The 14,000-nt window shown below is 42.5% G+C and overlaps 1 protein-coding gene across 2 annotated transcripts in view; it reads left to right on the top strand.

Moving 5' to 3' along the window:
* Nucleotides 1-1,836: 1,836 nt before the first annotated feature.
* LOC110112925 (protein SCAR2) overlaps nucleotides 1,837-14,000 on the top strand; it is a 26,070-nt gene continuing 13,906 nt past the window's right edge. For both annotated transcript variants that reach the window (XM_020845309.2, XM_020845308.2), the window contains exon 1: nucleotides 1,837-2,140. In XM_020845309.2, coding sequence (XP_020700968.1) covers nucleotides 1,986-2,140 — 155 coding nt within the window. In that variant the 5' untranslated portion in view covers nucleotides 1,837-1,985. The remainder of the gene's footprint in view (nucleotides 2,141-14,000) is intronic.

Here is a 14,000-nt window from a genome sequence, read left to right as displayed (position 1 = left end):
CATTTTTACTCTCACACAAGTATTGTGCACCACATTTTTTACATTTACATCTTTGCTTACCATCTGTTGGATTAGATAGCATCTCAAAATGCCCCCAAACCTTGGAAGTCATCCTCCTATGCTTCTTAATTACCACTGAACCATCATTAGATGGCTCTACCACGTTATCTTCAATGTGAACTTCCTCATTCTCATCAATAAAAAGTTCAAGAAGTGTGTTTGAATCCTCCATCTAATAAACCAATTAAAGGATTTAATCCATATTATACATAGCAAAAAGTCAATAGCCAAATATCATAAATAATTCATAAATTTAATATGAAAGAGCTAAAGAAGTAAGAAGTAAGAACATCCTAAATTATTAAATTTGAAAGATATACATGCGAATACCAACTTCTTGCAGCTGCAGCCAGCAGACTACATGATTTACATGCTTTGAATGTAAGTATATAACAGACTAACAGAACTGAATCGACGTCCAGAGACAAAAAATTGCAAAAGGCAGCACCAACAATAAACCCTAAGCCAGTAATAATTAAACCGACAGCCCAAAGTGCCATAAAACCCAAAAAAATGTTCAACAGTGATACTTCAACCAAGATAACTCTAAAATGATAGCAACTAATTGCCATACAACCCAAGATACAATAAACCCTAAGCTCTAATTGGCAAATCAAAAGCAAAATTGCATAACAACTTAAATCAGAAGAAATATCTGAACAAGGATGATACTTCAATCAAGATAACTCTAAAATGATAGCAACTAATTAGCAAGAGGGAACAAACTGAAAAGCTTCGAGCCTTCGAGCTTCGAGCAAGAAGGAGATTAAAAAATAATCTAATAGAGGAATAGACGACGACACCAACGAGGAGAGAAGCTCCGTGAAGGAGGCAGGAAGCCAGGAACTCAGGAAGCACCACGATATCAGTTGAGAACACCCTAAATTCGACGTTCTAAGAGGAGAAGAGACGAAGACAGAAGTCTCGTAAAGCTGAAATGAAATGAACGCGGCTGCCCTAAATGCGCCCTAAAATCTAAATGGCTAAATTAAATCGCACGAATCGCTATAACTCACGCGTGTACATTGGACATCGCGGATCGAAGGCTCGAAGCGGGTCAATTCCGGGTCAATATTAGGTTTCCGGGTCAACCCGGACCCGACTCTGAAATTTAAAACGGGTCGAAAAATTTAACTAGAACCCGACCCGTTTCGGGTTCGGGTTGACCCAAACCTGAAAAAATCGGATCGGATTCGAGTCGGATTTTCGGGTCGTGTCATATATTGACAGCCCTAAGTGAAACCATCAAACTCCTGATTCCTTTTTCTTCCAATATTCACAACTTTAGCCACTAGTTTTATTGATCTCCTTGAGTTCTTTAATGCTCTTATTTAATTACGATTCAGAAGAATCTGCCTTAATTATTTGTCAATCCTTTTTTTTTTGGGACATTTTTGTCAATCCTTTAAAATATATCTTTTTAACTTATGACGAGAAAGTGCTTAATAGGTGGAATGATCCCAGCCGTCGGATCAATGGGCCCCGCCTGCCCTTGTCACGGTTACCCAAAGAATTTGCACGATACCGAAGCGAAAGGCTAATGTCACCTTCTGCTTCGCACTTAACGCCGTTAATTATGCTTACGACTGATAGGTATTCAACGTTTGGAAACCGTGACGGCATTGCTATTGACAATTAGAGGTCTAGGCCGTGTGAATTGTGACTTCAGTGGACCCCACAAAGTGCTAAGGTGGGACCCTTTAACTGTGGGACCCACTAATTAATTAACTCACTTAAGAGCTTTCATCTCTCCCTCTTCTCCCCATTACCGTTTTCGGACCGCAAACATTTACAGAGAGAGAGGGATGTCACATTCTCTCTCCTTGGCTTGTCGTCGAGCTCGGTAACAGAGCTCTAATGGTGGAGGCGTGAAAGCGGTCGTGGGTTGGCTTCTTCCTCGGTCGGGCTGACGGTGTGTTTGAGAGATGCCGACAGTGAGGTACCAGATAAGGAACGAGTACGGGCTAGCGGATCCGGAAGTTTACCGGGCTGCTGACAAGGATGACCCAGAAGCGCTTCTCGAGGGGGTGGCGATGGCCGGTCTAGTCGGAGTGTTGAGACAGCTCGGAGATCTCGCAGAGTAAGTCGAGTTCTTCTTGATTTCCTTCCATTTTGTCTCTGAAGTCCTTGTTTGCGACTGCGAAGACTTTAGGGTAGTCAGACCTCGGAAATGCGATTTGTGGTTGTTTTGCAGTTTTTCATTTTTCATTTTATTCTACCATTGAGTAGGGCGGTGATTTGTAATTTTTGTGATTGGGATTGACTTGGGGAATTTTTGAGTTTGATTTTAGTATTTTATTTTGGTTTCTGTTGATTTGATGGAATGCTGTTAGTTATGCTTTGCTTAATATATTATTTATTAGTAGCGGTGATGAAGATTTTTTTTTTTTCGCGTAACAATTCTAACAATAATAGTAGGGATATCACTGTAGCTTTATTGTGTTCGAATCTATGATTTCAGAGAGAACTAATTAATGTGAACTCGAATCTTTTCATAACTTAAATGCGTTGCATAAATTGGAGATAATTATTAAAACAATAATGCTGCACTCTCCAAATAGATCCCATTCAACTGTTGCTAATTTTATTAAAATGTTTGCAAGGATATCTATCAGGCCTTTTTGTAGGATATAAGGTTTTTAATAATGATAGAAGGCTTGTTATTGAAATATAGATGTTTTACTTGGAAATAAGGTCATTGATCCAGATATAAACGTTTATCCGGTTATATGATCTTTGTGTTGCGGATCAATGATTTATGATTTTGATGATAGCAAACATTTTTATTTCTCTACGACTGTCTTATGTACTGACATTTCAGGTCCACACGATCAGATTGCAATTTGGAACCTGCTCAAGATTGGGTAGACTAGGTCTGAGTCAGTTTGTACTCTTTTTCCTTTCTTGAGTCTGTTGTATTTTGTGTGGCACGGGTTGATTTGTAAACTTGGAAGATGTTCTGTTGTTCCATAAAGATTTCTATTTTTGGTAACATCGTCCGGGACGATCTGTCCAAAAACAGAAACCCTAATTAGGACATCCTCATTAAGGAAGCCGTCATTAGCTGATCGGCCTAGACGATACATGTATCGGCCTAGACGATACATGTATCGGCCAAGACGATAGTCTCAATTCAGAAAGAATCAGCCGCCATAATCAGTTTAGGTATTCCTTGTTTTAGGAAATCGGCCAGGACGATATTCCTATCATCTAGGACGATCTAACTCAATTATGCCTAAATTGATCTGGTATCTTTAGAAATCATTAATGGTTGATTGATACGATCACATCGTCCGGGACGATCGTAGGATCGGCCGAGACGATGTCCTAGATGATTTACATCGGACAGCTCGAATTCAGGGTGATGCTCTGGACGATTGAAATCGGTTTTAAACTAATTGGCCTGGACGATCGTGATATCGATCTGGACGATATAACCAATTTTCTTCTGATCGTTCCAAATCGTCCCGGGCTGATGAGCTGAATTTGTACTGATCGGCCAGGACGATATAATTATCATCCTGGACGATAATGTCAGCAACTTGCATTAATGAGCTTATTTTGAGCTTTTCTATTTAAGCTTTGTCAAGGCACTTTTCTAAGTATTTTTGGCAGCCATTGTAGCTTCGTTCTTGTGGGGAAGACTTGAAGAGAGTTTGAAAGGGAGTGAGGAACGGGTGAAGTCTGAGAGGGAGAAGATCCTGTAAGGGGGGACTCAAGGGAGTGTGGAGGGGATTCCACACGGTTGCTTCGGCAGGCTTGCATCTTAATACTGTCGGATTCAAGGCTTGTCTCGAGGGAAGTTCACCATAGAAGAAGTTTACTTTGGTGTCAAAGAACCCGGTGACTCCGCCGCACCGGGGAAGGTGGAAGTGATTTTGTAATGACTTCTCCGCCTAGCTGTGGGGGCTAAAGGAGAGACACTTTTATAGTGCAATACTTGGCGTGCCTCCAAGGAGTGGACATAGGTCAAGGTTTGACCGAACCACTATAAATTCGATGTGTTCTTTTCTTATTATTGTTTCCGCATTATTTTCTTCTGCACTTTGATCTCTGTGGTGATTTTAGTTTGAGTTTTATATTTGATTTTAAAGTTATCCAATTCACCTCTCTTTATTAGCATTGGGCCAGTTCATAAGGGTTTAACATCCCTAACGAACTTTCAAGTGGTATCAGAGCACTTTCTAGTGTCATCTGAGTACTTTCACTTTGATCTAGGTATTAAAATGTCAACATAATATTTATCACTCAAATATAAGTTATTTATCCAAATATTAGATTTGTGAACCACCATGAAAAGATATAGCCTTTTCTAAGTCAGGTTTAAAGTCTTTGACTTTGTTATACAATTTTATCAGATATAAAATGATATTCAAATGTAATGTTTTTTATTATAGTAGGAATCACTCTAAAATCAAATTAAAGGAATATGATTGCTCTTGCACCGAATTGATGATGGAACCTCGATATTCTCCTTCTTGATCTTCTCTATTATGTCCTATTAAGAGTTAAATTGTCATTTAAATCTAATAAAAAATGTTATTTCTAATATTTTTTAACCAAATCTTTTTAGGTCTACCTCTACATTTCTTAGTATAGGACAAATTTATTACATTTTCTCTCCTAACTGGGTCATTGGAAGGTCGACGTTTCATCTGACCAAACCATCTAAGGCGACGCTCTAATCTTATTATCCACTGGAGCTACTTCAACCTTTTCACATATATACTCATTTCACATTCTGTCTCTAAGAGTGAAGTCACTAATCTACTTGAACATCCTCATCTTTGCAACACTTAACTTAATTGTATGCTTCTCTTTTAATGACAAACATTCTATGCCATAAAGCATTGCAGGTCTCACCACCATCTTATCAGTTTTTTTTTTAAAGTTTGAGTAGTACTTTTCTACACACAACAAACCTGATGTATTTCTCCACTTCAACCATCCAATTTGAATACTTCTAATAATATCCTTATGTATTTCACCTTTTAGAGTCATGATGGGGGCATGAAAGGTGGAGAAGAGTAGGGAGATTTGCATGGGGTTGGTGCTAACACTCCAGGGCATACATATAATGGAGGATTTTCTTTCCTTGGATTTAGGGAGAATTGATGTAATTCTAGGGATGAAGTGGTTACAAAATATTAGGGAGATGAAGGTGGACTGGAAATATTTGACTATGAAGATTCAGGTGGAGGGGAAGAGGGTGGTGCTGTGAGGAGATGTCACCTTGTACATAACCATTGTTTCCCTCAAAATCATGGTGAAGATGATACAAGGAATATGGTTGGGTTGCTTGATGGAGCTGCAGAGCTTGGATGAGGTCCGAGATTCAGAATCGGTCGAGATCTTTGAGTGTGTACATCAACTTATATAATAATTTTTTGAGGATTTTCAGCAGCCTAACGGATTACCGCCACCTCGGGAGTACGAGAATAATATTACCTAGAAGGAGGGAGCTCCTCCTATCAGTGTCAGATCGTACCAGCACCTGCAGATTCAGAAGGATGAGATAAAGAGACTCATCAAAGAGATGCTTGAGGAAGAGATTATTAGGCCCAGTTTGAACCCATTTTCTAGCCCAATTTTGCTAGTGAGAAAGGACGGCAGTTGGAGGTTTTGCTTGGATTATAGGTCCCTAAAAAGGAAACCGCGTTGGATAAGTTTCCTATCCCTATGATCGGTGAGCTGCTGGATGAGCTGTTTGGGTCGGTCATCTTCTCGAAGATTGACCTTAAGTCGGGTACCACCAAATCAAAATGAAGTTGGGAGATGCGCATGAGACAACTTTAGGACCCATAAGAGTCACTATGAGTTTTTGGTGATGCCTTTTGGCCTTACCAATGCTCCAGCCACTTTTCAATCCCTTATGAACTAGGTTTTTCAACCCTACCTCAAAAAATTCGTCCTAGTATTTTTTGATGATATCTTGATCTACGATAGTACGAAGGCAGAGCATGTGGGTAACTTGGGGACATTACTTGAGAATTTGAGGGAGCACTAGTTGTTTGCCAACCTGAAGAAATATTCTTTTGCATGACGTCAAGTGGAGTACCTTGGTCATGTGGTGAACAGAGCACGAGTACCAACGGACTAGTCTATGACTGAGGCTATATTGGATTGGCCTTTACCTAAGAACCAAAGGAGTTGAGAGGGTTTCTGTGGTCTCACTCGATACTACAGGAAGTTTATGTGAGGGTATGACACGATAGTATGACTACTGATAGATTAGCTGAAGGATAGTTTCAATTGAGGGGAAATAACAACACAGGCTTGCTGTTCAAGCAACTGAAGAAAGTCATGATGAGCATGCCAGTATTAGCACTTCCTTACTTCAGCAAACCATTTGTGGCGGAGGGATGCATCATAATACGAGCTAGGGGAAATACTCATGCAGGATCATCGACCTATTGCTTATTTTATCCAGATGCTCACGACCAAGGTGAGGCTCAAGTCAGCATACGATTGAGAGTTGGTGATGATTGTCATAGTCATCCAAAAATGACGATTCTATTTGTTGGGTCAACACATTATTGTTAGGACATATTAGAGGAGTCTGAAGTTTCTGCTTGAGTAGAGTATGATGACTGAGAATCATCAAAAGTGGTTATCCAAGTTACTTGGATATAATTTTGTGTTTTAATATGGCCTAAGACTAGAGAAGAAGGCCACATATACACTATCAAGGAAGACGGACAAGCCACAACTGACAGTTCTATCAGTACCTATGGTCTTAGACTGAGAAGTCCTAAGACAAGAGCGAATAGGATGAGGATCTGAGGAAGATTAGAGTTGAATTATTGTAGGACCCTGATAGTCATCCTGATTACACACTGAGGGAGCCCCAACTTCTACATCAAGGGCAATTCATCTTACCAAGGATATTGGGGTACATTCATAAGCTGTTGTAGGAATTTCATGGCAGTGCAGGTCAAGGACATTCATGAGTTTAGAAAACCTACAGTCGGCTGTCCACGCAGTTATACTGGGCAGGGATGAGTCTAGATGTAGTGGATTGTGTGGCGATATGTGATGTGTGCTAGTAGCACAAGTACTTGGCCCTCGCACCAGGAGGATTACTATAACCTCTAGCTCTCTATCAGAGAGGGTGTGAAAGGAGGTGACGATGGTCTTCATCAAGGGGTTACCACGTTCAAAGGGATTTTCTATGATATTGATAGTAGTGGATCGTCTGAGCAAGTATGCAAACTTTATCCCTTTGAAGCACCCTCACACCACAATCTCTGTAGCTATTACTTTAAAACGTGAGTTGGTGCACTTATATTGATTTCCAGAATGCATTATGTTAGATAGAGATAATGTGTTTCTTAGTCATTTCTGGAAGAAGCTGTTTCATTTATGGGGGACAGTCTTGAAGAGTAGCACGATATACCATCCACATATAGGTGGATAGATGGAGGTGGTCAATAGAAGTGTAGAGACTTATTTGTGATGCTTTGTATCATATACACTGAAGAGTTGGGCAAATTGGATTGCTTGGGCTGAGTATTGATATAACACATCGTACCATTCAGGAGCACAGACTACCTTTTTCAGGATTCTCTATGGGAGAGATCCACCTTATTTGATATATTATGGGCATAATACTACACTAGTTTATAGTGAAGATCAATACTTAGCGGAGATGGATAAGATATTAGGAGAGCTCAAGGGAGATCTGTTTAGGGCCCAACATATCATGAAGAGGAAGGCTGATGATCATAGGAGAGAAGTACACTTTGAGCCAGGATACATGGTTTATTTGAAGCTGAGACCCTACCGATAAAAGAAACTAGCTAGGAGGAGAAATGAGAAATTGTCCATATGATACTTTGGGCCTTATGAGGTCTTGGAGTGCATTGGAGCAGTGGTTATCAACTTTGATTACCATCTTCGTCAGCATTGCACCCAGTATTTCATGTCTCACAGCTGAGGCAGGCGATAGGATATCACACACTGTCTTCACAATCTCCGACTTTGACATAAGATATGTAGGTCATTTTGGAACCCTTGGTAGTAGAAAGGGTGTGCCAAGGGAAAAAAAGAGCACATGAGGTACTAATCAAGTGGAAGAATTTGCCGGAGTATGAAGCCACATTGGAGCTATACGAGATGATCAAGAGGCAGTTCCCATCCTTCCATCTTGAGGACTTTGCGGCGGAAGTATTGATACAAAAAGGTTAGGCCCCTTGGCCGACCCAACCCAGCCTAGCCATGGCCGAACCAGCCCTTTAGTGGGGCGGAACCAGGGGCAGCAGAGGGAGAGATTTCGGCCCCCCTTATGGGGCCTAGGGGAGCTAGTATTCATTATGTAAGGGGGATGAATCAAGGGGAGCTGTTTAGGAAGGTTTTCTAATTGTGTTTATGCTATTTCAGAGGTTTTAATTGATTAGGAAGGTTTCTGATAGGAAATACTTGAGTTCGCAAGTAACCTTTAGGGAATACTTGAGTTCGTAAGCAAACCTATCACTAATTGGAGAGAAAACAGCAAGAATAAAGCAAAATTTGAGCGAATTCAGCCCCAAAACAATATATTGCAATAAACGAAATAAAGTAAAACCAACACAAAAGCAAGATACAAGTGATCCTCAATTCGGAGGAGGATCGTCTCTCCCAAATCTCTAGACAAGAGAATCTAGAGCCCAAACGCCAAGAAACCCTAATTCTCAATGAATCAAAACATGAAATACTCCTAATTCCCCTCATCCCCTTTAATACAAAAGGTTTTCTAATATATTTCCTCTCCTAACCCTAATCTCCCCACTCCGTTTGAATTTTCAATCAATTGGCATAGTGGGGCCGCCCCATTAGGTGGACCAAGCAAAGGAGGCGGAAGCCTCTACCTCCTATAGACCAACGAATCCCTTTGGGCTGGCTGGTTCTGGATCGGTTCAGTGTGAACCAGTCTAGCAATACCGCCCTCCCAAAGAATCACCTTATCCTCAAGGTGAAAATCAGGAAACTGATATTTTGCTCTCTCGTAAGGTTCCCACGTGACCTCGTAGTCATGGAGGTTCTTCCACTTGATCAACACTACCTTATTCCCATTTTCTTTCTGGCAAACCCCCAATAGCTCCAGGAGTTCCAGAATTCCTTCTAGGTCTTCCGTAAGTGTCGCTGGTAACTCAGGGTTTGTTGTGTAGTCTCCAATGACCTTCCTCAACTGTGATACATGAAAAATCGGGTGTATAGTCGCCATTGATGGTAGTTTTACCCGATATGCAACTGCTTCGATCTTTTCTAGCACTTCATGAGGCCCAAAGTATCTTGGAGCCAGCTTCTCATTCCGCCTGTTGGCGACTGTCTTTTGTCTATATGGTCGGAGCTTCAAGAACACCCTCTCACCCACTTCAAACTGGATGTCTCTCCTATACCCATCAGCTTGTTTCTTCATAATTTGTTGAGCCCTTAGCAGATGTCTCTTCAGCTCTTCTAATACTATACTCCTCTCATCCAAGTACTCCTCTACTGAGGAAACTGGGGTACTGCTACTCCCAAAGTGTATCAAGTGGGGGGGATCCCTTCCGTACAACACCTTGAATGGAGTCATCTGGTAAGCAGAGTGAAAAGAGGGGTTGTACCAGTACTCGGTCTATGATAACTACTTAGCCCAGATCTTTGGTGTCTCCGATATGAAACATCTCAGGTAAGTCTCCAAGATCCTGTTCACTACTACCGTTTGACCATATGTCTGTGGGTGGTAAGTTGTACTCCTCTTCAGAATTGCCCCTGTAGCTTGAACAACTCTCTCCAAAAATGGCTGAGGAATACATTGTCTCTGTCTGCTACTATCACCTCGGGTATTCCATGTAATTTGACCACCTCCTTGATGAAGGTTGAAGCCACTGTCACTGCTGTGTAGAGGTGTCGGAGGAGAATGAAGTGTGCATATTTGCTCAATCTATCCACCACCACCAAGATTACTGTGAAGCCTTCTGAATGGGGCAGTCCATCTATGAAGTCCATGGATATTTCTTTCCATACCCATCTTGGTAACACCAACGGCTATAGTAGTCCCCCTGGTGATATAGCCAGATACTTGTTCCTCTAACAAATCTCACACCTCGCCACCATCTCCTCTACATAACTATGCATTCCCTTCGAGTAAAGCTCGGTCGCTAGTCTCCTGTAGGTCTTCTGCACTCCTGAATGGCCCCAACTGCGCTTCCATGAAATTCATGGAGTAAATTTGGGATGTGAATTGAGGTACGAGATATCACAAATCTCCCCTGATACAACAGTCTGTCTTCCTCCAATGAGTACCCTGGGTGGCTACCCTTCTCTTTCAGTAAATCTGACTTGATCCTTTCCAAATCTTTATCTCTAGCACTTTCTTCTTTGATGGCCTCCCAGTCAAACATCAAAGGAACATATAGTGCCATTGTCTATAGCTCCCCTATACATCTGGACAAGGCATCTGCCGCATTGTTCTCCACCCCTGGTCTATACTGAATCTCAAAATCGTACCCTAGCAACTTGGACAGTCACCTTTGATGCTCCTCAGTCATCATCCGCTGTTCCAGCAAGTATTTCAAGCTCTACTGATCCGTCCTGACAATGAAATGCCTCCCAAGTAGGTAGGGACGCCACATCTGGATGGCCAAAACGGTGGCCATTAATTCTCTCTCATAAACTGATTTTAGCCGGGCTCTAGCAATCAATGCCTGACTGAAATAGGCAATGGGCCTACGACTCTGCATAGGCCTGCACCAAGCCCGTACCCGAACGCATCTGTCTCCACAATGAAGGTCTGTGTGAAATCTGGCAAAGCTAGGACCGGCACTGTAGTCATCGCCTTCTTCAAGCTCTCAAATGCTGATGTGGCTGCCTTCCCCCTGAGGAACCCATCCTTCTTCAACTACTCAGTGAGTGGCCATGCTATGGAGCTGTATCCCTTAATAAACCTCCTGTAGTAACCTGTCAGTCCTAGGAATCCCCTCAACTCCTTCAGATTTTTCGGCACTGGCCACCTTAACATTGCTTCAATTTTGGACTGATTTGCTGCCACTCCTTTTGATACCACATGGCCTAAGTAATCTACACTGACTTGTGCAAAGCAACATTTCTTCAAATTAGCTCTCAGCTGGTGCTCCTGTAGTACCTCTAACACCCTTTTCAAATGCTCCCAGTGCTCCTTTGTCTTGCTATAGACCAGGATGTTGTCAAAGAATATCAGTACAAATCATCTGAGATAAGGTTTGAAAACCTTATTCATAAGGGCTTGGAAAGTAGCTGGAGCATTAGTGAGGCCAAATGACATCACCAGGAATGCATAATGTCCTTCATGAGTTCTAATGCCCGTCTTGGGTACATCCTCCTTCATTTGGATCTGATGGTAACCCAATTTCAAGTCTATATTGTTGAAGATCACAGTCCCACTCAATTCATCTAGCATCTCTTCAATGATTGGTATAGGAAATTTGTCAGTTACAATTTCTTTGTTGAGTGCTATGTAGTCCACATATAAACGCCAGCTGCCATCCTTCTTTTTCACCAACAGAGCGGGGCTAAAGAAGGGACTGATGCTGGGACTGATGATCTCTGCCTCCAGCATCTCTCTAATCAACCTTTCTATTTCATCCTTATGTAATTGAGGGTAGCGATAAGGCCGGACACTGATGGGCGACACTCCCTCCTTTAATACGATGACATGCTCTTGCTCCCTCTACGGTGGCAATCCCTGAGGTGGCTGAAACACCTCTTGGAATTGCTGAATCAACGGCTGAATGGAGAGGGGTATGTCTCCTCCCTCCTCTAATCTTGCTTCCTCCAAACTGTGCAACTCCACCAAATACCATTCGCTTGCCAACTGGATGTCCCTCACCATCGGTTTAAGAGAAACCAGGGATTTGGAAAGCCCCGCATCCCCCTTAATCATTACCTTCCTTCCATCCACCATTAACTCCATCGTGTGTACTTCCCAATTCACTTTGGTGTCTCCCAAAATTTGCAGCCATTTCATCCCCAGGATGACATCTGTGCTTCCAAGCTCTAGTGGAAGAAAATCTTCCCTCACCTATATTCTCTAGATCGTAAGTCACACTCCTATGCAAATCCCCTAGCCTTTCTCCACCTTCTCCGTACCCATCATCACTCCGTAACAGCCGGTGTATACCAATCTCACTCCCAATTGGTCGACGACCTGTGTGAAAATGAAATTATGAGTAGCCACACTATCAATCAGCATCACAACCTCTCTGTCCTCTATCTCTCCCTTCACCTTCATGGTGTGATTCGTAGTGAATCCTACCACTGAGTTTAGGGAAACCTCAACCAGATCCAAGTGTAGTTTCTCCTCAATCTCCTCCTTTGTCTCATCCTCTCCTCCCTCAGGTTCCTCGTCATCGCAGATGGTGGGAACCTGAAGAGTTTGGTCCTTGCACCGATGCCCTGGTGTGTCCATCGGAAGCACAACCCTTAGCCCTCTTCTCCTGCATCTTTTTTCTGTCATCCGCTTGAAGTCTCCCCCATTTCCTTCTCCTGTCTTCTCCTTAGTGGCCTCTCGAATCCCTCCTGTTGCAGGACCTTTAGCTGCGAGATGAGTGGTCATCATCCTGTACATGCCCCCAGTGCTGCTACTCCTGGCTCTCTTCTCCAAATTCTTCTAATTTTTTACCAATTGGGCCAACTTCATGGCCTCTCCCAAGTCACGGGGAATCAAACCTTCACTGTTGCTCTGATCTCCGCCTTCAGCCCTTTCATGAAATTTTCCTCAAATACTATGTCTGAGAGTCGCTCACCCTACTAGCTAGGTGCTCAAACTGCTCCCGGTAATCTGCTACTGATCCCTTATGTGTCAGAGCAAAGAACTGTTCATAGAAGTCTCCTCCCCGATCGGTTTAGATATGCTATATTATGCAGTCTTTAATTTCCCTCTAGTTCCTGATTGGCCTCCTATGGTCTCTCCACTGAAACCACGACAGGGCTTTCCCTTCCAAGCACAATCCCGCTGCTGTTAGCTTCTCCTCCTTCATCAATCCATTGACGGCGAAGTACCGGTCTACCTTGTAAATCCACCCATACGCATCTTCTCCTTCAAATATGGGCATCTTCAACTTCCTCACATTCTGGTCACCACCATTTCCTCTGATTCTTCCAGAATTTTCCCTTTCCCAAGTGCTAGGTCCACCCCACGTTTTCCGATCTTCCCTTGCTCTGCCATAGCCCAAACTCCCTTCGAAATCCCCCCTTCTTTATTCAAAATCAGCACCTCGACGGTCATAGTATCTCTTATGACGTTCCTCATATCCTCCTCTTTCTTCCCTCTGGACAGGCTCCAGATGGGGTCTTCTTCCTTCTCCTTCCACGATCTCCACCTCATCTTCCTCCCTACGGATTTCAGAATTCTTACTTTTTCTTTCCATGCCTTTTGCCACTGAAGCCGCCGTTTGATTTTGAATCTCTAACATTTTCTTCATCATATCTCGGAGGTTGGTGACTTGTCCCTCCATGGAAGAAATTCTTTCCTCCACCGTCGTTTTAAATTAGATTCATCTCCCCTTCAAGTCTTTCCTCCAAGGCATCCACTTTTTTGTCCGCCATCACAATTCGGCATTTGTAGATTTACAAAAACAGGATTTTGGAGTAAAAAAAACAGCAACTTCTTCCTATTTGGATTTTGGAGCGAAAAACGGCTGCTGGAATCCGTCGAAATATGCCCTCCACCGGTCCCGAGACTTGCTCTGATACAAATTTGATAGGAAATACTTGAGTTTGCAAGTAACCCTAAGGGAATACTTGAGTTTGCAAGCAAACCTATCACTAATTGGAGAGAAAACAGTGAGAATAGAGCAAAATCTGGGCGAAATCAGCCCCAAAACAATAGATTACAATAAATGAAACAAAACAAAACCAACACAAAAGCAAGATACAAGTGATCCTCAATTCGATAGGAGGATCGTCTCTCCCAAATCTCTAGACAAGAGAGTCTAGAGCCC

Source organism: Dendrobium catenatum, unplaced genomic scaffold (assembly GCF_001605985.2).
Source record: "Dendrobium catenatum unplaced genomic scaffold, ASM160598v2 original_scaffold_61322, whole genome shotgun sequence".
Classification (NCBI taxonomy): Eukaryota; Viridiplantae; Streptophyta; class Magnoliopsida; order Asparagales; family Orchidaceae; genus Dendrobium; species Dendrobium catenatum.
Note: the sequence above shows the minus strand (reverse complement) of the source record. Positions and strands in the feature narration are given on the sequence as shown.